The sequence below is a fragment of the Pelophylax lessonae genome, assembly GCF_965119305.1.
Source record: "Pelophylax lessonae genome assembly, chromosome: 1".
Classification (NCBI taxonomy): Eukaryota; Metazoa; Chordata; class Amphibia; order Anura; family Ranidae; genus Pelophylax; species Pelophylax lessonae.
Window position 1 is genome coordinate 160,338,825 of NC_138768.1, and position 24,026 is coordinate 160,362,850.

Consider the following 24,026-nt stretch of genomic DNA (forward strand, 5'->3'; position numbering starts at 1 on the left):
TGCCTGTCCCTACCATCACAGATTTATAATCAGCTGAGCATGCAGGGCAGTTGAACTGTGTCTGGCACTGAGTAGGCCACTTTTATGACATCACAGTCTTGTGAGAAGGAAGAGGATGTACCATGTGACCTACTTCAGCAAATGGCAATGTGAAAAGAGCTTTTAAAAAGCTGCCAAGCCTTTACATGGTGGTACAGTGTGATATAGAGTGCAGTATAAAACATGGGTAATAGAGTATTTTATGTCTGAGGTGATGACCAGTGTAAAATACAGAGGTACAGCATGTGTCTTAGGCATGCTTTATAATCTTTCAGCACTGTTTTGGAACAGCAGAAGAAGACATTTATGAATCAAGCTGCACCTTGTAAACATTTCTCGTAATTGCTCTCAATGCTCAGTTCTTACTTTGTAACAAACAGAACAAATACAAGAACCTTCTCTGTATCTAGATGCTCATAAACCCTAACTGACCACCATCTCATTGTTAATGGACAGTGAAACAACATTTAGGCAACATTATTTTTAAATAGTTTTCACAAGTATTCAATGCAAATGAACACAGGTAGTATTTCATTTTCACAGTGCTGCTCTGATATACTTTTAGAGTGTTCCTTGAGACATATAATATAAGTACAAAATAGGTTGTTTTGAATAAATCCACTTGCATGAAAAACAATCTAGCAAATAATAAATAGTATATATACAATATACAATTGTTACATGAAACATATTGTAATTTAGCGTCATTTCCTGCTTGTGTGATTGACTGACTTTCCCAGAAGTCTGCACTAAGATACAAGTAAGATTTTAGGCACTCCCTGCAATAGAAATGTAAGTTAGCCACTTGTTAAGGGATGCAAACACTGCAACTTTCCTCATTAGAACACAGAAAGTGCATCATCTGATTTATAATGAACCAAACCCTCCCATTCAAAATAAATATGCACTCAGTCTGGTGAAACAAAAAGCTATTTCTTCACAGCAACAAAAGGTAGGAATATGCTATAAATTTTGTCAAAATCCATGCATATTGATCACCCAGAAGGGTTTATTTTTTTCTCAACAAAAGTGGATTACAGTACTCTTTATTCTAATTACTTTGCAATTGTAACAACAAAGAGATCGCTAAAGTCTGTCAAGCCTTGGACGCAAGTTTATAAATACTTCACAAATACATCACTAAGCACAAACTAACACTATTAATACCAAAGACATTTGCACATAACTGCACAGATACAGTTCTATCTAAAAATGCATTTTTTTTTGTTACTTTTTTCTAAATGATAGAAGTCCCGAATATCACTTTTTCACATATTGCAAACATCACATCAAAACACTAGACAAAAGCTAATGAAACACAAACATACATCTAAAACATTACCAAAGCAACACTAATAAGGATATTCAAATCCAATTTTTCACTAAATGTTTTTACTAATAGTGTGCTAAGTTTATTAAATGCGAATATGTGCTGCCAAATAAAACTTTGCTTTATGTGCTCAAAATCATGGGCTTCATTAATGACTTTGATCATTGAAAGCGCTAATATTTGCTTTCAATCTAAACCAGGCCATCTAAATCAACAATAATGTCCCTGTGATTCAATTATTCACAAAAAATACCTGAATATTATAGCATTAAAATTATTCTAGCCTTTAAATGATTTTCTCTAGTATAAATAAATATTTGGAACCATGGAGCACAGATTCTTTGTTCCATCATTACTTCCCCAGAGGCATCAATATGTTGATGTTTTACAGTAATAGGATACATAATCCCATACATACGTTTGTCACAAGAATTCACACATCTGGAAATTCATGTAAAACATAAAATATGCAAGACTAGAAATATTCCCCAGGAAAAGCGTATCAGTTTTCTGTGGGCCACTTTGTTCTCCAGGTTTAAGTACACAATGTCATTTGAAGGCACATATTCTCCTGCCACACAAGGACCTGGCCAGTCAATAGATTTATGCTTTCTGTCACTTTATCCATGTGATAATTAAAGCAGCTAGCAGAATTCAATACAGGAGAGCAGTAGGGTAGTAATGTGATCTTGATCAAACATTTGTCAGTCTTTGTAGATGATGACAGGTATTTGAATAGGTGAGTGAATGGAGCTCGGTTGTGAATATGAGCTAGGACAGAGTCTGAAGCAATGTTGCCATTCTAACTAATGTTAGACCACTTAACAATGACAGACCTAAATTACATTTTGTAGAATAGCATTTGGTGGACACACATTGTCCTCTTACTCTTTATATAAAAACGTAATCAATCCTGCACAGGTATGATGATTTCTATTAAGTCCTGCAAGTAGATGTCTGTATTGGATACTGATTTAAGAAGCAGCCAATCAGTTTTCAACAGTTTATCATAGCAAGGCTAATAAAAACATATCTTTGATTTGTTCTTGCCACCAAACAAGCCAAAGAACATGCAGAATTTGCAGGCCATTAAAGGGCAGGATGGGTACATGAAACCCCAATTTAAAGTGAAGCTTTGGGGAAAAAAAATTAAAATTAACAAGTAAAAATGAGTTATTTATTGCAGAAGAGACACATTATATGTCGCTTCTGAAATAAAGGACTCTTACCTTCTCGCAAACTCTTTGCAAAGTACACTGAGCTGTGCATGCACAGCTCAGTGTAGAGTCATGGCATGTGATGGGTGACGGAATGAATTAACTCTTATGTGTCATCTTGTCCTGGCCACCCAAGATCCCAAAATAATCCAGCAAAAACATGCCTGTGCCAGCAAGGAGCTTGTGGAACTTGTATTACTGAAGCAGAAAGGAGTATAGTTCCTTTTAAAGGGCCAGTTTATACCTCTACACCACTGTTTTAAATTATGCATTTTTGTATGGACTGTATTTAAAGAGAATCAGGTCAGCTGAGGTTATGAAGGAATCTGTACATATATTTATAAATTAATTTAACTGGATAGACTTGCCTACTAAAACTATATATCTAATTCCACTTTTCTAAGTGTGCCTGCATGTAACTCTTGGAGGTAAGAGAGGCCTATTGACTTCAACTGGTTGAAGTTATGCCATTTTCCATCTCCCAAATAATCATAATAATATCAAACATAGTGGGGTTAGTTTCCTAAAACTGAAGAAAGCTAAATCTGGTGCAGCTGTGCATGGCAGCCAATCAGCTTCTAACTTCAGCTTGTTCAATTAAGCTTTGACCAAAAAAAAAAAAATGAAAGTTGATTGGTCTCTATGCAGAGCTGCACCAGATTGTGCACTCTTCAGTTTTAGAAAATTAACCCCATAGTTTGAAGTTTACACTTTTCCTAACTCTTTTAGGTCGATGTTTAGAACAGTGTGTGTGTTTTCTTAAAATGATAATGCTAAATTTCCTTCTCGATCTAAGAGACTAAAGTGGGAGGGGCTGAGATTCCTTTCTGATGTATGCAAGATGGAAGAGGAAGGATATGTGACTGCACAGCAGCACTGTGCAAAGAAGGTATGTAGCATTTTACTTTTAAGAAAACACACACACTGTGCTAAACATTGACCTAAAACAGATAGGATCAAATAAATGAATATATGTTTTATTACAAGCACTGGAGTAGCGGCAGAGAATAGTATTACTCAAGGCAGGAGGAGAGAGGGGGGGAGGAGATCGGCTTCACATGCAGACTACTGAGAGAGGGAGGGAAAGATGCAGAGATGCTGTGGAGAGTGTAGGATGATGACCACACTATCATGGATCAGCAGTCATAAATTAGCGTGGTCAGTACACACAGGGGAACACAGGAACAGGCAGGATCAATCACATATTGTACAACCTGGAAAGGGCCAACTGACATGCTATATACAGTGCCTTGCGAAAGTATTCACCCCCTTGAATTTTGCGACCTTTTGCCACATTTCAGGCTTCAAACATAAAGATATAAAACTGTAATTTTTTGTGAAGAATCAACAAGTGGGACGCAATCATGAAGTGGAACGCAATTTATTGGATATTTCAAACTTTAACAAATAAAAAACTGAAAAAATTGGGCTTGCAAAATTATTCAGCCCCCTTAAGTTAATACTTTGTAGCACCACCTTTTGCTGCGATTACAGCTGTAAGTCGCTTGGGGTATGTCTCTATCAGTTTTGCGCATCGAGAGACTGAAATTTTTGCCCATTCCTCCTTTCAAAACAGCTCGAGCTCAGTGAGGTTGGATGGAGAGCGTTTGTGAACAGCAGTTTTCAGTTCTTTCCACAGATTCTTGATTGGATTCAGGTCTGGACTTTGACTTGGCCATTCTAACACCTGGATATGTTTATTTGTGAACCATTCCATTGTAGATTTTGCTTTATGTTTTGGATCATTGTCTTGTTGGAAGACAAATCTCAGGTCTTTTGCAGACTCCATCAGGTTTTCTTCCAGAATGGTCCTGTATTTGGCTCCATCCATCTTCCTAACAATTTTAAACATCTTCCCTGTCCCTGCTGAAGAAAAGCAGGCCCAAACCATGATGCTGCCACCACCATGTTTGACAGTGGGGATAGTGTGTTTAGGGTGATGAGCTGTGTTGCTTTTACGCCAAACATAACGTTTTGCATTGTTGCCAAAAAGTTCGATTTTGGTTTCATCTGACCAGAGCACCTTCTTCCATATGTTTGGTGTGTCTCCCAGGTGGCTTGTGGCAAACTTTAAACAACACTTTTTATGGATATCTTTAAGAAATGGCTTTCTTCTTGCCACTCTTCCATAAAGGCCAGATTTGTGCAGTATACGATCGATTGTTGTCCTATGGACAGAGTCTCCCACCTCAGCTGTAGATCTCTGCAGTTCATCCAGAGTGATCATGGGCCTCTTGGCTGCATCTCTGATCAGTCTTCTCCAGGTCTTCGTAGATTTGCAGTGGTCTGATACTCCTTCCATTTCAATATTATCGCTTGCACATTGCTCCTTGGGATGTTTAAAGCTTGGGAAATCTTTTTGTATCCAAATCCGGCTTTAAACTTCTCCACAACAGTATCTCGGACCTGCCTGGTGTGTTCCTTGTTCTTCATGATGCTCTCTGCACTTTAAACGGACCTCTGAGACTATCACAGGGCAGGTGCATTTATACGGAGACTTGATTACACATAGGTGGATTCTATTTATCATCATTAGTCATTTAGGTCAACATTGGATCATACAGAGATCCTGACTGAACTTCTGGAGAGAGTTTGCTGCACTGAAAGTAAAGGGGCTGAATAAGTTTGCACGCCCAATTTTTCAGTTTTTTATTGTTAACAAAGTTTGAAATATCCAATAAATTTCTTTCCACTTCATGATTGTGTCCCACTTGTTGTTGATTCTTCACAAACAAATTACAGTTTTATATCTTTGTTTGAAGCCTGAAATGTGGCAAAAGGTCGCAAAGTTCAAGAGGGCCGAATACTTTCGCAAGGCACTGTATTATGCATTAAATGCACAGGATCTTTTTTTTTTTTTCTTTGGAGGGGGAATTACAACCACTTTAGGAAGGCAGCATTACTGGCCTCTTACCTTAGACATTTAGGGTCTATGGACATCCCGAGAAGAAGTATAGCCAAATAAGAGACCGATAATCAGTGAATATACTGAATATTCAGATTCAATCATAAAGCCAAATGTGAATCTTTCTCTTTACAAAATCTTGCACTTAGTAGAAAATGGACATAACATGTTTTTTAATAAACAGAGGTTTCTTTCCCCCTTTGCATGAAGTTGTGCAAAAAGAGCATTATATAATAGCAATTTTCAAAATGCATTTTTCCAGGACAAAACTTCAGATGGACTCTAAATACACTAACATGCAGGCTAATGATATTAGGTAATGATGCTAACCATGCCATGGTAAATGTCTCACATGTGGTGAAAGATTTGCCCATGTAAATTTTGACTGCTACCCCACCAGGAACCTCATGATACAGAATACAATACTTTTTCCTAAGGAGTGGAAAAAATGCTACATAATGGCAGATTTTAAAAGGAATGTTAGTGGCCGCCCTATGTGGTGGAGGGAACTAATGGCTACATTCTTTACAGCCATCCAGTGAATTAAGGCTTACCCATAGGAAAATATAAGGCCACGCATGCGCACAAAGAAAAGAGCCTGTAGGGTCATTTTTGCTATAGAGGCCCAGTGGCTCAGGGCAGGGCCACGCAGTAAAGATTGCTGGAATGGGTAAGAAGTACAACATTTAATAAAGCATTCTGCATTTGGAATCTGCAGAATTAGGTATAGGACAAGTTCAATAAAAGTGAAATTGTACTTTTAGAGAGCTGCTGCTACACTTTGATCTTCACCATAATTTTTTCATTGCATTGTTAAATAAGCGATTATGAGGGATAGTTGGTAGCCGGACTAAAGACATTTGGGCATTTACCTCTTGTCTACTATAGATCCACTGCATACTCATTAGAGTGTCATAATTACCTGTTACCTATGTAAATTGTCTAGATAAAACAAAGAAAGCTTGTGTAGATAAACCTGAAGTTCTTAATTATTTAATAATTGGCTGTTGAAAAAATAAATGACACAATTGACTTTGAAGGTCACATAACAATTGTGATAAATATTTGATCACTGCTGGCTTGTAAAGAAAAGATTAGAGATGGCCACAGTTAATCTATGCTTACAAGAGATCCTGCCTATCCTTATGTGCATAGGCTCCATCAGAATGCACCAGAAACTCCCACCCAACCAATCTAAGGGGACCTAGTGGCATTGTATATTAGCCAGTGGGTATTACTTAACCTGAGATAAACCTGCAATTTTGTTATCTGACTGCACACTCCCTCCCTGCTTTTCAAACATACAGTGCATGCATGCTCAGGCAATCCAATCATGCATTTTTATAGAAAGATCTTGCAAAAAAGGGTCTTTAGGCTGTTAGTTTGTGCCTGTATGTCCTAGTGCCTTCTGAGGTCTACAGTTTAGGCAGAAACAAACTGGCAATGTGTCTGTTTACCCAGATACAATCTGCATAAAGTATGAACATCCTCCTTATTTATGCATGGGTTTCCTCCAGGTTTTCTAAAACCATACTCAATCATACCACAATCAATATGCATAGCTTTACTGGCTTTAATTTCAAAGTGGTCAAACAATGTATGCTTGAAAGAGTATATTGTCAGCTCTATGGTGGGACAGAAGCTGTTGTGAATCTATTTATGTAAACACACACATAATCTCATATTTATTATAAATTTTTGCCAATTATTTGGTAGCGAAATGCATATTGCCAAGTGATAATAACTATGCAAAAGAAAGACAACTAGAAAAATGTCCGCCAAGACTGACCTGGTTGACTCTCTATAAAGTACTATGGAATAAGGTTACTAGCATATAAGTGAAACAGATAAAATAAATACAGCTCTGTGAATTTTGTCAGTAGCACTTATACAAAATAACTACCTATTTTAGGTTAATTTGTTCTTTAAAGCATATTTCGGTATTTGAATAAACAGTATCAACACAAAGAAACACACACACATATACATAAACTATACCCAGACTCACATATACATAATGTAATACTTTAAATGGAAGGTGTACTTACTTGAGCCAGTCAGCAAAGTTCTAGCAACAAGACAATCAGGATGCAGCAGTGTTTCAAGCAGCAAGTTCCAATTACAGCATGGTTGGGATAAGAGCAGTTTCAGCTGACCCTGGACTGCCATTTCTTCTGCTGATGGAGTTCTTTCAAAACGTAAGATAAAGAGAGAATAATGTAGTTAATTTATCTATGAAATGAATAGCCTTAAAGTGCAGATGTAATGCTAACTCATTTAAATGTCAATTCCTCCCAGATTACTCAGAAAATGCTTTCATGCTTGCTTACTTTAAAACTGCTCAGGGAAGGAATTACATTTAATCTCAAGTAGCTAAGAGCAAATTAACATTTGGTAGGCTGCCAGATATGTTACTGACACAAAGTAACTTCACTCATCCATTGTGCGGAAACATGTATGTTCTTGTTGTAGAAGCTAAAAATTGCTACTTTTTGTGCATGGATAAATCCGCCTTTTCCAGGTTTTACCTTAGTGTCACAATACCCAGGAGGTGCACACAGATGAATTAATTTTATTGCTACAAGTCACAAGTCTTTTTGACAGACAAAAGGCTAAATTACAAAACACCATTCTGTTATTTAATCAGGGTAAAATATACTAGCTTTGTCATGTGCAGAAGTACGGGGGCTCCTAAAGGAGGAAAAAGGAAAGCAAAAGGGTAAGAAAAGAAGGGTTGCCTATTTACTTATTGACTATACAGGTTCCTCCATAGAGCAACTTGGGCCCAATTAGGCTATGTATTTGATTGGGAATGGGATTTGCCCCCACTAGGATTTCTAACAACACCAGAAGTGATGTCAATATTATCATGATGCTAGGAGAGTTCGCCTGGCAAATAATGGACTTGCTGTACCTCTATTTACAGTGTAAAGCAAGTTCTAGGATTCCTAAATGGATACCAGGTAGAAATATTACAGAATGAATTGAACAAAATTGCAGAGTGGGCAACTACTCTATTTATAAACAGTGTCCAGCCCCGGTGTCTAGCCGTACTCATCTAAAGTCCCACTTGCCCCCCCTATTTTTTGCTTCATATGTTCAGGGATGGAGATTAGCTAGACACTCTATCAAGAACACACATTGGCAGATCCACTTCCTTTTGTTCCAATTTTTGGGTGGAAGACACCCGTGCTCGTTGATCTGCCATGTGAAGTTCTTGTAGAAATTATAATATATATTAATAACAATCCTTTATATATTTTTTCTATTTTTTCTAGATTATTTTTTCTAGATTACATTAGCCTTTCATACATTTTTTTGTTAATATTTTCTGTGTTGTTTCAAGTCATCATATATCTTTGGAACAATCAAAATTCTTTTTTTCCTTCCAATTGTTTTCAATACATTCCAATTGAGCCTTTCTTCCAGTTTGAACTTGATCGACCCGAGCGGGTTCAGGTTTCCTGCTCGGGGCTGCGATGGGTGGCCAGCCGCCTCCCCCTGGGCTCGTCTCTGCTCTGGCATCCGAGCTTCAGGGGGCGGATCGTGACGCCTTTCCATCGGTGCCATGCCTTAGTTGCATGGAGCGCGACGCTTCACGGCGTCGCGTTGCCATGACGACTTTTTTCGATCTGGTGTAACGTCAGTGGGCGGCTTGCTCCTACCTATGTCCGGTCTGACAGACCGGATATGGGAGGTGCTTTAGCGGCCCTTATTACTGGCGTTCAGCATGGCGTTGGCGTGGTGCCATTCCAGCTACCCTGGACCTTTGATGCGGACGGACCTGTCTATTACTAATGGCTCACAATAGTCTTGGTATTTTATTCCCTATTTGTCATTCCTTCTTTTCCCACCATAACACCCACATCCTTTTATGTCTGCATGCTTTGCAACAAGTTTTTCAGCCTTTCATGCTTGGCAATTCCTCTGTCCTGAGCGGTCATATCTTCCTATTCACTTTTTTATTCGGTTTGAATGATCCATTCTTCTGGCTTTTCCTTCACCCATCGCACTTCTCCCCACCCTTCCATTTCTTTGCATCTTCTTCCCTTGAGCACACGGTATCGGCACATGGAGGTCGGTACCGGCTTTCAACCAATTTTCTTCACTTTCTCTATTCAGGCTCACACCTCGTTTATTTTTATTTTTACCATGAACAATAATTTAGATACTATAGGTCTTTTTTGGCAATATTGACTCTCTGAGTGGCGAATTATAGGCACACATCTTGGGTCCAGTTAACTGATTTTATATGTTCCATTAATCATTAATAATATTTTGAGAGTTTTCCCTCTCCAATATATTTATTTATATATTTTTTCTATTCATTTATTTTTAGATTGTGCTGGTTCCCTTTGTGCCGTTTCCCTTACAAATTTTGAGCCTTATCTGCTACAATATGCTACAATCTGTTACTACAATTACATCGTTTTTGGTCCGCTCATCTCGGTTGTCCCTATGTGCTGGCGTTCACCATGCCTCAGCCCCGGGTCAGGCTTCCCCTGGATCACCCTGGGTCCTCCGATTTCAATTTGGATTGCTCCTCGATTTTGGACACTTACAAGTTAGTGTCCATTCTGATTCATTTCATATATATTTTTTCTCATGGTTATGATTCTTTAACCCACATTTTTATTCTCAGATTTACCAATGCTCCTGACGAGTGGACAGAGATCCACGAAACGCGTAGAGCAGACACATATTCAGACAATTCCATTCAAGGCTTCACAAACATGAGCCGAAAATCAACTATATAATCATATCCAATTTTCATTTTTATTTAATGTTTTTACTTCATTTAGTCCTTGACTACAACTGTCCTAATGCATTGTATTTGTTATCCATGTATTCCTATTTATGACCCATTGTATGGATTAATGTCTTTTATTACCAATTAGACTTATTATGTTAGAGTTTTCATTGATTAATTAGATATTCGATTTGTGGCAGCTCTCCCTTGGTCCCCCTTTTGGGTTTATATAAAGTTTTGTTTTTTGCATCATGTATAATTGGCACCCACGGAGCAATCGCTTTCACAATAAAGTCGTGTATTTACCAATGAAAATTCAACATTTTATTTCTATATTTATATGCAATACATGGATATGTTATATATTTTTGTTTATTTATCTCTATTTATAAACAGTGTCCAGCCCCGGTGTCTAGCCGTACTCATCTAAAGTCCCACTTGCCCCCCCTATTTTTTGCTTCATATGTTCAGGGATGGAGATTAGCTAGACACTCTATCAAGAACACACATTGGCAGATCCACTTCCTTTTGTTCCAATTTTTGGGTGGAAGACACCCATGCTCGTTGATCTGCCATGTGAAGTTCTTGTAGAAATTATATTATATATTAATAACAATCCTTTATATATTTTTTCTAGATTATTTTTTCTAGATTACATTAGCCTTTCATACATTTTTTTGTTAATATTTTCTGTGTTGTTCCAAGTAATCATATATCTTTGGAACAATCAAAATTCTTTTTTTCCTTCCAATTGTTTTCAATACATTCCAATTGAGCCTTTCTTCCAGTTTGAACTTGATCGACCCGAGCGGGTTCAGGTTTCCTGCTCGGGGCTGCGATGGGTGGCCAGCCGCCTCCCCCTGGGCTCGTCTCTGCTCTGGCATCCGAGCTTCAGGGGGCGGATCGTGACACCTTCCCATCGGCGCCATGCCTTAGTTGCATGGAGCGCGACGCTTCATGGCGTCGCGTTGCCATGACGACTTTTTTCGATCTGGTGTAATGTCAGTGGGCGGCTTGCTCCTACCTATGTCCGGTCTGACAGACCGGATATGGGAGGTGCTTTAGCGGCCCTTATTACTGGCGTTCAGCATGGCGTTGGCGTGGTGCCATTCCAGCTACCCTGGACCTTTGATGCGGACGGACCTGTCTATTACTAATGGCTCACAATATTCTTGGTATTTTATTCCCTATTTGTCATTCCTTCTTTTCCCACCATAACACCCACATCCTTTTATGTCTGCATGCTTTGCAACAAGTTTTTCAGCCTTTCATGCTTGGCAATTCCTCTGTCCTGAGCGGTCATATCTTCCTATTCACTTTTTTATTCGGTTTGAATGATCCATTCTTCTGGCTTTTCCTTCACCCATCGCACTTCTCCCCACCCTTCCATTTCTTTGCATCTTTTTCCCTTGAGCACACGGTATCGGCACATGGAGGTCGGTACCGGCTTTCAACCAATTTTCTTCACTTTCTCTATTCAGGCTCACACCTCGTTTATTTTTATTTTTACCATGAACAATAATTTAGATACTATAGGTCTTTTTTGGCAATATTGACTCTCTGAGTGGCGAATTATAGGCACACATCTTGGGTCCAGTTAACTGATTTTATATGTTCCATTAATCATTAATAATATTTTGAGAGTTTTCCCTCTCCAATATATTTATTTATATATTTTTTCTATTCATTTATTTTTAGATTGTGCTGGTTCCCTTTGTGCCGTTGCCCTTACAAATTTTGAGCCTTATCTGCTACAATATGCTACAATCTGTTACTACAATTACATCGTTTTTGGTCCGCTCATCTCGGTTGTCCCTATGTGCTGGCGTTCACCATGCCTCAGCCCCGGGTCAGGCTTCCCCTGGATCACCCTGGGTCCTCCGATTTCAATTTGGATTGCTCCTCGATTTTGGACACTTACAAGTTAGTGTCCATTCTGATTCATTTCATATATATTTTTTCTCGTGGTTATAATTCTTTAACCCACATTTTTATTCTCAGATTTACCAATGCTCCTGACGAGTGGACAGAGATCCACGAAACGCGTAGAGCAGACACATATTCAGATAATTCGATTCAAGGCTTCACAAACATGAGCCGAAAATCAACTATATAATCATATCCAATTTTCATTTTTATTTAATGTTTTTACTTCATTTAGTCCTTGACTACAACTGTCCTAATGCATTGTATTTGTTATCCATGTATTCCTATTTATGACCCATTGTATGGATTAATGTCTTTTATTACCAATTAGACTTATTATGTTAGAGTTTTTATTGATCAATTAGATATTCGATTTGTGGCAGCTCTCCCTTGGTCCCCCTTTTGGGTTTATATAAAGTTTTGCTTTTTGCATCATGTATAATTGGCACCCACGGAGCAATCGCTTTCACAATAAAGTCGTGTATTTACCAATGAAAATTCGACATTTTATTTCTATATTTATATGCAATACATGGATATGTTATATATTTTTGTTTATTTATCTCTATTTATAAACAGTGTCCAGCCCCGGTGTCTAGCCGTACTCATCTAAAGTCCCACTTGCCCCCCCTATTTTTTGCTTCACATGACAAATGAGGTTTAATGTGGAGAAGTGTAAGGTATTGCATTTGGGGACAAAAAACATAAAAGCACAATACACTTTAGGGGGGGAACCTCTGGGGGAATCAAAATGGCAAAATATCTGGGGGTCTTAGTAGAAGATAGACTTCGCAATAGCATGCAATGTCAAGCTGCAGCTGCCAAAGTCGGCAGAATATTAGCATGCATAAAGAAGGGTATGTTTTCCAGAGATAAAACTATAATCCTACCACTTTATAAAACACTGGTCCGACCAGATCTGGAATATTCTGTCCAGTTTTATTCGCAGGTCCTCAGAAGGGATGTGTTAGGGCTGGAAAGAGTCCAGAGAAGGGCAACTAAACTTAGCAACTAAACTTATTAGGGGATTGGAGGATCTTGATTATGAAGAGCACATACAAGGGCTTGATTTATTCTCCCTGGAGAGGAGACGCCTGAGAGGGGACATGATAGCAATTTATAAATACCTCAACGGTGATATCAACATAGAAATAAAACGAATCAGTCGCAAGGAATGTATGAGGACACGAGACCATACAAAGCGATTAGAGGAGAAGCGTTTTAACCGCAGGCTATGCAGTTGGGTTTTTACAGTAAGGGCTACTAGACTGTGGAATTCTCTACCACAAATGTTAGTTACTGCGGGGAGTATGGCTACTTTTAAAAGACTCTTGGATGTACACCTCAAGGATCAAAACATTCAAGGTTATGGGAGGTGATTACGGCCACACAAAGTCCAACCCTTTAGGAGTTCTAAAGCAAAGGCAAAGCTGAAACTGGTCTGAGAGCTGTGGTAGACAAAGCAATGCCTAGTGATTCAATAAAATGGCTGTTTTGTCAGCCCTTTACCAATTTATAATATTCTTAATTCAGTAATTGTCTATGATCAACTGGACATTGTACAATCAGGTCCATAAATATTGGGACATCAACACAATTCTAATCTTTTTGGCTCTATACACCCCAATGGATTTAAAATGAAACAAACAAGATGTGCTTTAAATGCAGACTTTCAGCTTTAATTTGAGGGTATTTACATCCAAATCAGGTGAACAGTGTAGGAATTAAAAGTTTGTATACGTGTCTCCCACTTTTTAAGGGACCAAAAGTAATGGGACAATTGGCTGCTCAGCTGTTCCATGGCCAGGTGTGTGTTATTTCCTAATGATCCCATTTACAAGGAGCAGATAAAAGGTCTAGAGGTAATTTCAAGTGTGCGATTTGCGTTTGGAATCTGTTGCTGTCAACTCTCAATATGAGATCCAAAGAGCTGTCACTATCAGTGAAGCAAGCCATCATTAGGCTAAAAAAAAAAAAAAAACAAACCCATCAGAGAGATAGCAAAAACATTAGGTGTGGCCAAATCAACTGTTTGGAACATCCTTAAAAAGAAAGAACGCACCGGTGAGCTCAGCAACACCAAAAGACCCAAAAGACCACGGAAAACAACTGTGGTGGATGATCGAAGAAATCTTTCCCTGGTGAAGAAAACACCCTTCACAACAGTTGGCCAGATCAAGAAAACTCTCTAGGAGGTAGGTGTATGTGTGTCAAAGTCAACAATCAAGAGAAGACTTCACCAGAGTAAATATAGAGGGTTCACCACAAGATGTAAACCATTGGTGAGCCTCAAAAACAGGAAGGTGAGATTAGAGTTTCACAAACAACATCTAAAAAAGCCTTCACAGTTCTGGAAAAACATCCTATGGACAGATGAGACCAAGATCAACTTGTACCAGAGTGATGGGAAGAGAAGAGATATGGAGAAGGAAAGGAACTGCTCATGATCCAATGCATACCACCTCATCTGTGAAGCATGGTGGTGGTAGTGTCATGGCGCGGGCATGTATGGCTGCCAATGGAACTGGTTCTCATGTATTTATTGATGATGTGACTGATGACAAAAGCAGCAGGATGAATTCTGAAGTGTTTAGGGCAATATTATCTGCTCATATTCAGCCAAATGCTTCAGAACTCATTGGACAGCGCTTCAAAGTGCAGATGGACAATGACCCGAAGCATACTGGGAAAGCAACCAAAGAGTTTTTTAAGGGAAAGAAGTGGAATGTTATGCAATGGCCAAGTCAATCACCTGAGCTGAATCCAATTGAGCATGCATTTCACTTGCTGAAGAAAAAACTGAAGGGAAAATGCCCCAAGAACAAGCAGGAACTGAAGACAGTTGCAGTAGAGGCCTGGCAGAGCATCACCAGGGATGAAACCCAGCGTCTGGTGATGTCTATGCATTCCAGACCTCAGGCTGTTTTGACTGCAAAGGATTTGCAACCAAGTATTAAAAAGTGAAAGTTTGATTTATGATTGTTAATCTGTCCCATTACTTTTGGTCCCTTAAAAAGCGGGAGGCACATATACAAACTGTTGTAATTCCTACACTGTTCACCAGATTTGGATGTAAATACCCTCAAAGTCTGCAGTTAAAGCACATCTTGTTTGTTTCATTTCAAATCTATTGTGGTGGTGTATAGAGCCAAAAAGATTAGAATTGTGTCGATGTCCCAATATTTATGGACCTGACTGTATATGGAGATGTGCAATGTACAAATAAGCCACTATGCAATGCGTGAGCTGGTGCATTTTATGTAAATAACTATATGATTCAGGAACAAAGCATAGCTAATTGCAGCAGCCAGAAAGGACAGCAAACCTGCCTTCTCCTGAGCTATTAGCAAACGGTAAAGAGTGAGCAGCCACCTAAGAATTCATTAACGCTTTACAATTATTACTGAAACTCAGGATAAAGGGAAGGGGAGTAAAAATTTCAAAAGTGTGTTATGCCTGCCAATGCATTACAATCTGATAAGACATGTAGGCACTACCCTACTTTCTTCAAACTGCCAAATATTAGTATGCAGCTACAATATTGCAGTGTATCTGCAAAGCTAACCAAATCTACTGGTCAAAAAGATGATTTTTTATATTCAAAGTTATTGTGGAAATTTTATTAGGACTAGTGTGGACATTTTTCAGGATGTGTTTTATTTAGCTTGTCATTATGGCTCCTGTTGTCGGTTTGCTTGAAATACGCTCATTAGAGCGTGTACGGGCGAACCGGCATTGAGGAAAGACTTCTGGCAGTGAAAACCTTCCCTCAGATGTGTAGACACGTTCACTCTATATAGACGTCTCTGCCGACGAACACTCCATGCGCTATGCGGGGGTCTTTTCTCCGGAAGAGATGTATGTGTATTGCGGTACAGAGTTCAAAGATCAAGCAGCAAAGATTTGACCACCAGCGGGCGGCCCTTGTATAATGTGCTGATTTGTTCGCTCGGCGGGGATATGTTTGCTCTTTGAAGTCTCTGTCATTTTAAAATCTATCTGCCTTTATGAAGGGATACACGATCATGTCTACTGTGCCTGATCACCATAGTGGAAACAACAAGGGTCTTTCCCTGCAGATAGCCTCACGTCTAGGAGAACAATAGTATATTCCTATTGGGCATTGTTCTCTGAGCTTGCTGAGTGGGATTCACGCCAGTAGTATTGGCAGGAATGCATGAACGTACTTCCCCTCTCTATTGTATATTTGAATGTATACAGGTGTGTCATTGGCTAATTACATGTGAGTAACTTATGTCATGTGACTGTACATTTGGAACTGATTGGCTGATGTTGTATAGCCATCACTTCCTGTTGTTATCCCTTTGTTGTCCCATAATTAAATGGAGCTCAATGCTTTAGGCAGGACATTCTATCGAGCATCCAATGTGATAACAGCCTGTGTGTCTGTATTACTGGGAACTCTGCTTTTTAGCACATTGGGATTAATTGCGCTTGGAGTATAGTAATATCCAAAAGTACTGTACACTTATTAGTGCAACAGAGTTACTTGAGCATCAAGCATGCATTAAGATCCAAGACAAAGTGTACCTTCTAACTTGGCTTGTCAGTGAACTATTTTAGCATGTGCTTCAGTGATGGCGAAAGATAATTAAGGGTTCGTGATTGACTTTTCTTGGTCCAGGAGAACTTTGTTTTTCATACATCATGTTTTTATTAAATGGAAAACTACCTTGTGTGTATTCTCTGACAAATCTCTGCATTTATTAACAGATGCTTTTTATGCAACTCAACCAGGGTTGTCAACCTCCAGCGGCATTTTTTACTGACAAAATATGGAAAATTTACAGAGGGGGCACATTTTTTAATGACAACATAAAGAATAACAAAAATTGAAAACTAAGACAATCAATATTTAAACAATATAAACAAAATATGGAGTCACTGACAATACCCATAACACGTAATTTGCCTAGTTTACACTTAAAAAATTGACACAGTGTGACAACTTATTAGCCCCTGATATGTACGGACTGTTGTAAAAAAATCACTGATTTATACAAACTGTCCGTACATTTACTTAGGGTTGGCAACTCTGAACTTAACCCCTGAGCAGGGGTGTATAGTGCATTTAATGCTCCTCTAGGTACACATGAATGATGATTTCTTTTTGAACAGATTTCAATGCTGTTTTACTATGATATTTGATTATAATCCAAATTATCCCAGAATGTGCTATGAGGCAGCTTTTTGTGCATTATATATACAAAGAGGAGTTATTTGAAGTCTGCTAGTCAAGAGGAAACCACAAACCTTAAAAATGGCTGAATAATACTGGAGCAACAGAGAGTTGAGCGACTATGGTAAGGAATCTTTGCACTTCTCTGCTCTATAATTCTGCTGCTAGATTTATCAAAAAGTGTGCAGAGGTGTCCAAACACAGCAAAACTAAAACTAACAAAGCTAATCAAAACTATCAACATTGTGCTTTGATGTTGCTATCTCTGAACTTGCTGCCCAAGGTACCTTACTGTACATGGTAAATGCCATATCCCTTATTACTAATGGTAGCTGAAACCCATCCTACAAGTCCTCACTCATTAATGCAAAAGGCTTTAATGTTTTCATATTCACAAGAAAAAGTAACAAACAAAAAAAAATCTTGCTTAAAAACAGATAATAAACCTAAGAAATTATCTCTATAGATTTGTAAAAAATGACTTTTTTTCAGAAATATAAATCTAGTTTTTTGCCTTGTGGGAAAAATTGCAGATTTTAATTTAAAAATGGTACTGAAAAAGCAAGAAAGAAAATTTTGTAGCTGTAAATGAGTTTACATGCTCTACAACACTTAGCAAAGAAAAATAAAGCTTTTTCCAAATGCATCTGTTTAAAAAAAAAAAAAAAAATAATAAAATGCAATTTATAGGAAATTATGGTACAAATACATTTTTTTCCCCACGAACAGATGGGAGAATAATCAAATTGTAATATATACAAATTTCTGGCTCTTAATTTAGATGCAGGCTGAAATACTCACAGCAAAGTGATTTGATCTAAGGGGAGAGATTACAGGCTGTAGGAAAAACCTTGGCCACTGAGCTACCACCGATAGTTGTATGGAGTGGATCTATGCTGCACATATGGAGAGGCATATGCTAGCTCATTTTTATAACTAGCTCTGTGTGAGCAAGACCGGCCTCATAAATGCAAAAAGAAAAATCTCATGAACTAGACCTTTCATATTTTTTAAACAATACATACAAGTCTAAAAGCTTGTACAGAACTTACCACTTAATTATAAGTCAATCATATCTACAGTATGTATTTGAATGTGAGAAGCTGAAATGTAAAATAAATCACAAACCTAGGCATATCACAATCAGCTTGTAATGAAAATTGCATTAGTGGAGGTTACCTTCAATGAATACCTCATGTCTAAGCAAAAAGTAGAAGCTGAAATTATACTGTATGCTAATCTTGACTTTTCCTACAAAGGTTAGGCTTGTCCCCACCACCTTCACTGCCTAACCCCCTCTATTGGTCTTTATACTGTATATAATAGGCCGCCTGCTTCAATACCCAATAAGGAGGCCTGGGAGGGGTCAAACTAGTAATTTACTAGAAAAAGGTCAAAATTTGCATAAAGCCTCAGTTAACTTCATCTCCAGATGGTCATTTTGAAAATAAGTTTTTACTGAAGGTAACCTAAATGTATACATTTTTCATAATTTGGTCTGGTTTACCTGCCTAGATTTAAAGCAGTATTAAGCCCAAAGGGAAATATTTATAATATTGCAGCATACTGATTCTTTGATGTGATGGCAGCATTACTTTTCCTTTTAAGGCTTTCTTTCTTTTCTATTTTCATTTGCTGATCTGGCCAGTAAGTGTGTTGTTTTTCAAAAGAACACACTCTCTTATGGATGCATCAGTTTACAAGAGTGAGACAAACCATTTCACACTTGCAGGGGTGCTGACAATGACTGATCAGCTTTTACTTAGTCATGTATCTTAAAAGAAAAAAACTGTTTTCTGCAACTGCTAATAAAGTGTGAGCTGGAGTTTGGCTTCAATTTGTGTGTATTGAAATCTGCTAGTACAGCTAACACTCTTATCCCCCAAGACTGAAAATGCTGCTGTTCCCCCTGTGCTCATTCATCCAGAGTAGGGGGTACTCTAATACAGGAGGCCTGGTACTAGCCAGATCACCAAGGGAAAACAGAAGAAAAAAGCTAAAGAAAAAAAATGCAGCCACCACATTCAAGTATTGGTAAGCTTCAATACAGTACATTTTTGGTTTTGGGTTTATTACTGCTTTAAGAGCCACAAAAGGGTTCACAACAGAAAAGGGACGTACAAGGAAAGACATATTCTCCTGACCTGGTATTATTGACAGTCTTATGCAAGAAGTGATTCAAGAATAAAACATTGGACTTTTTATATTAAAAAAATGTAGAGAAATGTAATGGTTCCATGATGCTCAGGTATTGAAATCTGTTCTTATATTAGCTTTCAGTAATCGTTTGCTTTGTAGGACTTAATCAGATTGAACTAGATGTACTTGCGTATTTTTTCAACCAGACTAACAATGTAACTAAATATCTGACTCAGTTCAGTCAACAGAACTGAGCTTTCAGCTGAACACAGGGAATTGCTGACAGGAAAACCGAGCAGAGTGATGACCTCAACATGGTGCTTCTCCATCATTGGTCAATTAGGACAGGGGGCAGTTTATTGGTCAAGCTGTAGTGCTAAACTATGTTGGAGAAAAGCGAGTAAGTATGTTATCTAGTGGGAGTGCCTGAGGAACAAAAGTGGCTAAACAATAATTGCATATCTTTCAGCGGGTAAGACAGTTCAAAAAATATGTGTTTCAACTTCATAAACAGTTATTTTCCAGGTAATCATCTTTAAATTAAAGCTATATCAGGGGTACAGAATTCAGGGGAAGCACTGGGTAACATACACTATGAGATGCCTCACAATACAGCTTTTGCATCGAAATCTCTACCAGGACATGCAGAATTTCCTATTCAAACATCAACTTTCTGAAAGTCAGAATTTATATAAGATTTTGGAAGGTCCCCCTTATTCACCTCATGACAAATCTTACTTACTGTGATGAGGAGAGAAATATACTGGGATTTACTTTCTTTAACCAGTAGAGTAAATCTTCAGGTACTGGTTCTGAAGGATGAGCATGATGTTCATCAAAACTATTCTTAACTGCCCTGCAATGACATTAAAATTACATGAAATATATATAATAAATACTTCACAATCAATAAGCATTAAAACATCCAATGCATTTGGCTCTGTATCTGAATATACAATTCCTGAAATGTTTTATATAGTATTAAGTTATATTAAACTCAAAAGTCACCCTATTCTTTTTCTTAACAGAACATTTTTTTTATGATGTTTCCCATAAGGTGTGAACACTTACTAATATACAATGGCAAAGCCTGGGATTCTGCACAAATGACAGCGTAATGGGTAACTGGAATAGTTGTATCATACTTGCCTGGTTTAAATGCCTATTTAATAAGACAAAGCAATGACTGGTCCACCTTCCATCAAACTGTCTGGGGGCTGGACTGTGATCAACAATAGTAAAAAGATTTCTTGGCACTGGAGTTCAGTGGACATAAAGTACCCTTACATTGATATTAGGGGTAAAAAATGCTCCAACAATGATAGTCAGTAGAAGTGTAAATGTTCCTACTTAAGTGGTCAGTAAGAGTAATAAATGGCCCTGCATCAGCAGAAGTAAAACGTTTCCCCATCATTGGTGAGAGTAAAAAAATACCCCTGTTTTGGTGATTAGTGACAGTAAACATTTGCCCCAGTATCAATAGGAGAAATATCAACAAGCATTGGCTCCAGTGAGAATAAAGACCCCCCTCCAAGCATTGGTGTCATTGACATTAATAAAAGATCCCCCACCCAGGCGCGTGTGTTCTTAAGAATGATAAAGGACACAGTGTGATCCCCTTGGGGGTGTTCGGTTCCCTGGACGTGTATCCGAGGGACGCTTTTGTTACTCCTGCATGGACCGCTTTCATCTGCAATATGGTTTGGGGGGCCCACTGGGTTGATTTTTTGGGCGTACTTACTTCTCTGGTCTAGCCTCACATTGGTACTCAATCGTTGCTCTTGTAGTGCATAACGTACTATTTTTCTTTTCGATAAGCATCAATGGTATATTTGTTATTGTTGCTGTTACTGGTGCTTGTTTATATCACACTTTGTCTTTCCGCATTTACTGCACTAATCTCTGTATGCATACAAAAGTTTTCAATAAAGTGTTAAAAAAAAAAAAAAAAGACTCCCCCAGGCATTAAGGCCAGTGGGATAATAAAAATCCATTGGTGTTCAGTGGTAAATTACCTCCATGAAGGCTCAATGTCCCATGGTACTCCTTGTTGTGATGTCAAAGCTAGGACTATATATGCACTATTGGGCAGGAGGTCCCTCCACACTATAGTAGCTGTAATTGATTACTAGTGCCCAGTGCCGCTCTGCACAGAAGATATTCAGGACCTTATCAAAGTAACCTGTATATGGCAACCAGCAAGCTTTAGTGGTAGTTTTGATACATTAGTCTTGTTTAAAAAAAAATGAAGGTATAAGTAGGAAACCTCTCATTAATCTGCATTCAGTGGCCAATATATAGCACATCAATGTTACTTTCAGTACATATAAATGGGTGCAGATGGGTAGCAACAATACAGCTATGTTGTGGCATTCAAAAGCTACTCAGTTGGTATTAGGTGACCTTATGTGTGGCAATAAAACATCTTCCACACCACCACCAGTCTGCATTACTTATACGAGACAGGATGGATCCACAGATTTATACTGTTTAGTTCAAATACTGATATTTGTATATTGCATCAGAAATTGAGATTCACCAAACCCATTTTAAAGGGTTTACATTTTTCTGTTTGCAGTGGTTTGTACTTTCATAGATGCCCTTCTGTTCATCAGCCTAGTAAAGAATAGTTATTTGACCAACTGTGTACTTTGAATCTTCTAGAAAAAGTCTGGTCATATTCCTCTGATCTTTCATTAACAAGGTGTTTTTCTGTAAACTATACAGTTTTCATCAGCTTCTGAGATACTGCAACTGCCACATATGGCACCAACAATAATTTTTTTGGTTAAAGCAACTCACATAGCACATAGTCCCAAATTCTAATGCTTGGTTGAGCAACAATTGAACCTTTGAGTTTGTCTGCATGACATAAGCACTGAGTTGCAGTCACTGTTTGACAATATTTGTTAATGAGCAGCTATACCTAAAAAAGAGAACACCTAGTTTATATATAGAAACATCAAAAATCTGACACAGTAAAACTAACACAACCTGCCAAAAAGTTTTGCACCATCTATATCATGTTGAAAAGTCTGTGAAGACTTAATGAACTTCTCCAACTGTACCACAATAAAATATCTGGCCTTTTCTGTTCAGCGGCTTTCCTTTTTTTTACAGCACTTGAACATTTACCAGCACAGGTGCCTTGATGTGAAGTATTTCAGGAAAAAAGAGCAGATGTTTTAGAAATCATAGTGAAATCCAGTGTTCTTTACAGAGTATACAGAGAATAACGCTTAGATAAGGCACAGTCATTGTCAGATGGCTTTATTTCTCTGCCACTCATCACCTCACATCAGCTTTAGATTGTCAATTGCCTATCCATGTTACTTAATAAAATGTGAACTTATACCGAAGAGGCAAGCTGACAAAGATTCTTTTTAGCCTCAAAAAGAATCTTGAAGTAGACATTTACCATTATAACGGTCAAATATAGCTGATTTACTACAATCCATCCTTAAATGAGATTTCATATGGGATTTTATTTCGCATCACATGGAATCCAAATGATAGAAAGGTGTTTTTTGAGTTTGCTGATCTTTTTCCTTTATATAATGTATCATTTAATGGAATACTGTACATATTAAGGGAAAATACCTCATATCTGATTATTAGCAACATGTGAATATGTGCCCATTTAGTTAGTTAAACCATCATTATTAAGTCAACAACTGATCATAGAGTTCATGATATAAATATTGTCTTTGTATGTTTTATTTTTCTTTTGTACAAATAAAGGTTCGTATTTGCATTACATAAGGAAAATGTGCAAAAAAGTGTGAAATTCCACCTAAATTTTCTTAAAAGTCTTGGATGGAGTGGAGAAGGTTTAATCCCCCTACTTTATCTTTACTGCCATGTATCACCCTATACATTTAGCCATGAATTCTACACTGAAAGTGGGCCATCTTCCGCCAATTTGCATAAAATCTGCAACTAGCAAAACCCATGAATTTGATTATTTATTGATTTATCATCTAATGAAAATGTTAACTTTTAATGTATTTCTTTTTAAACACCCAGATGTGGCTGTTTGTTAATATTTCCCCTATTAGGACAAGTTTCAACTGATTATTTGAAAACAATAATATTAGGCCAAATCCCTTTGATGGTGTGTCCAGTTCTAATCATATTTTTCTTTCACAAAAACAAAAAAAGAAAGAGAGAAAACAAAACACAATAAAATGGCAGCAGCCTTATATTCCCATAATATGGTATTAATGGGCAATATCTACATTTCAAGCAGAAATTTGTAGAGGAATGCTATAACAATCGAGAGGCATATAAAACAAGAAGTTCAAGTAAATATCCAGGGAGTATATGTAGTGCTGCTCTTTCCACTCTGTTCACATAGGAGAAAGGGGGAGCAAAAAAGCTCTATCACAAACTAAACAAAAATCTTCAAGGGAATAATACCACTGGCCTACCTAGTTTAATTTGTAAATACAATTCAACTGAAGCGTGCCTCTTACAGTGTGCGACAACCATATACACCAGGCAGCCAAGCGTTCCTGTCA

General features: G+C 37.9%; 1 protein-coding gene across 1 annotated transcript in view; it reads right to left on the reverse strand.

The window, feature by feature from the left end:
* Nucleotides 1-24,026, reverse strand: part of KIAA0825 — a 735,478-nt gene that overhangs the window by 464,874 nt on the left and 246,578 nt on the right. The window contains exons 12-13 of the mRNA XM_082247736.1: nt 20,249-20,362; nt 7,540-7,679 (exon numbers count right to left, since the gene is read on the reverse strand). Of these exons, the coding sequence (XP_082103862.1) occupies nt 7,540-7,679; nt 20,249-20,362 (254 nt within the window). The remainder of the gene's footprint in view (nt 1-7,539; nt 7,680-20,248; nt 20,363-24,026) is intronic.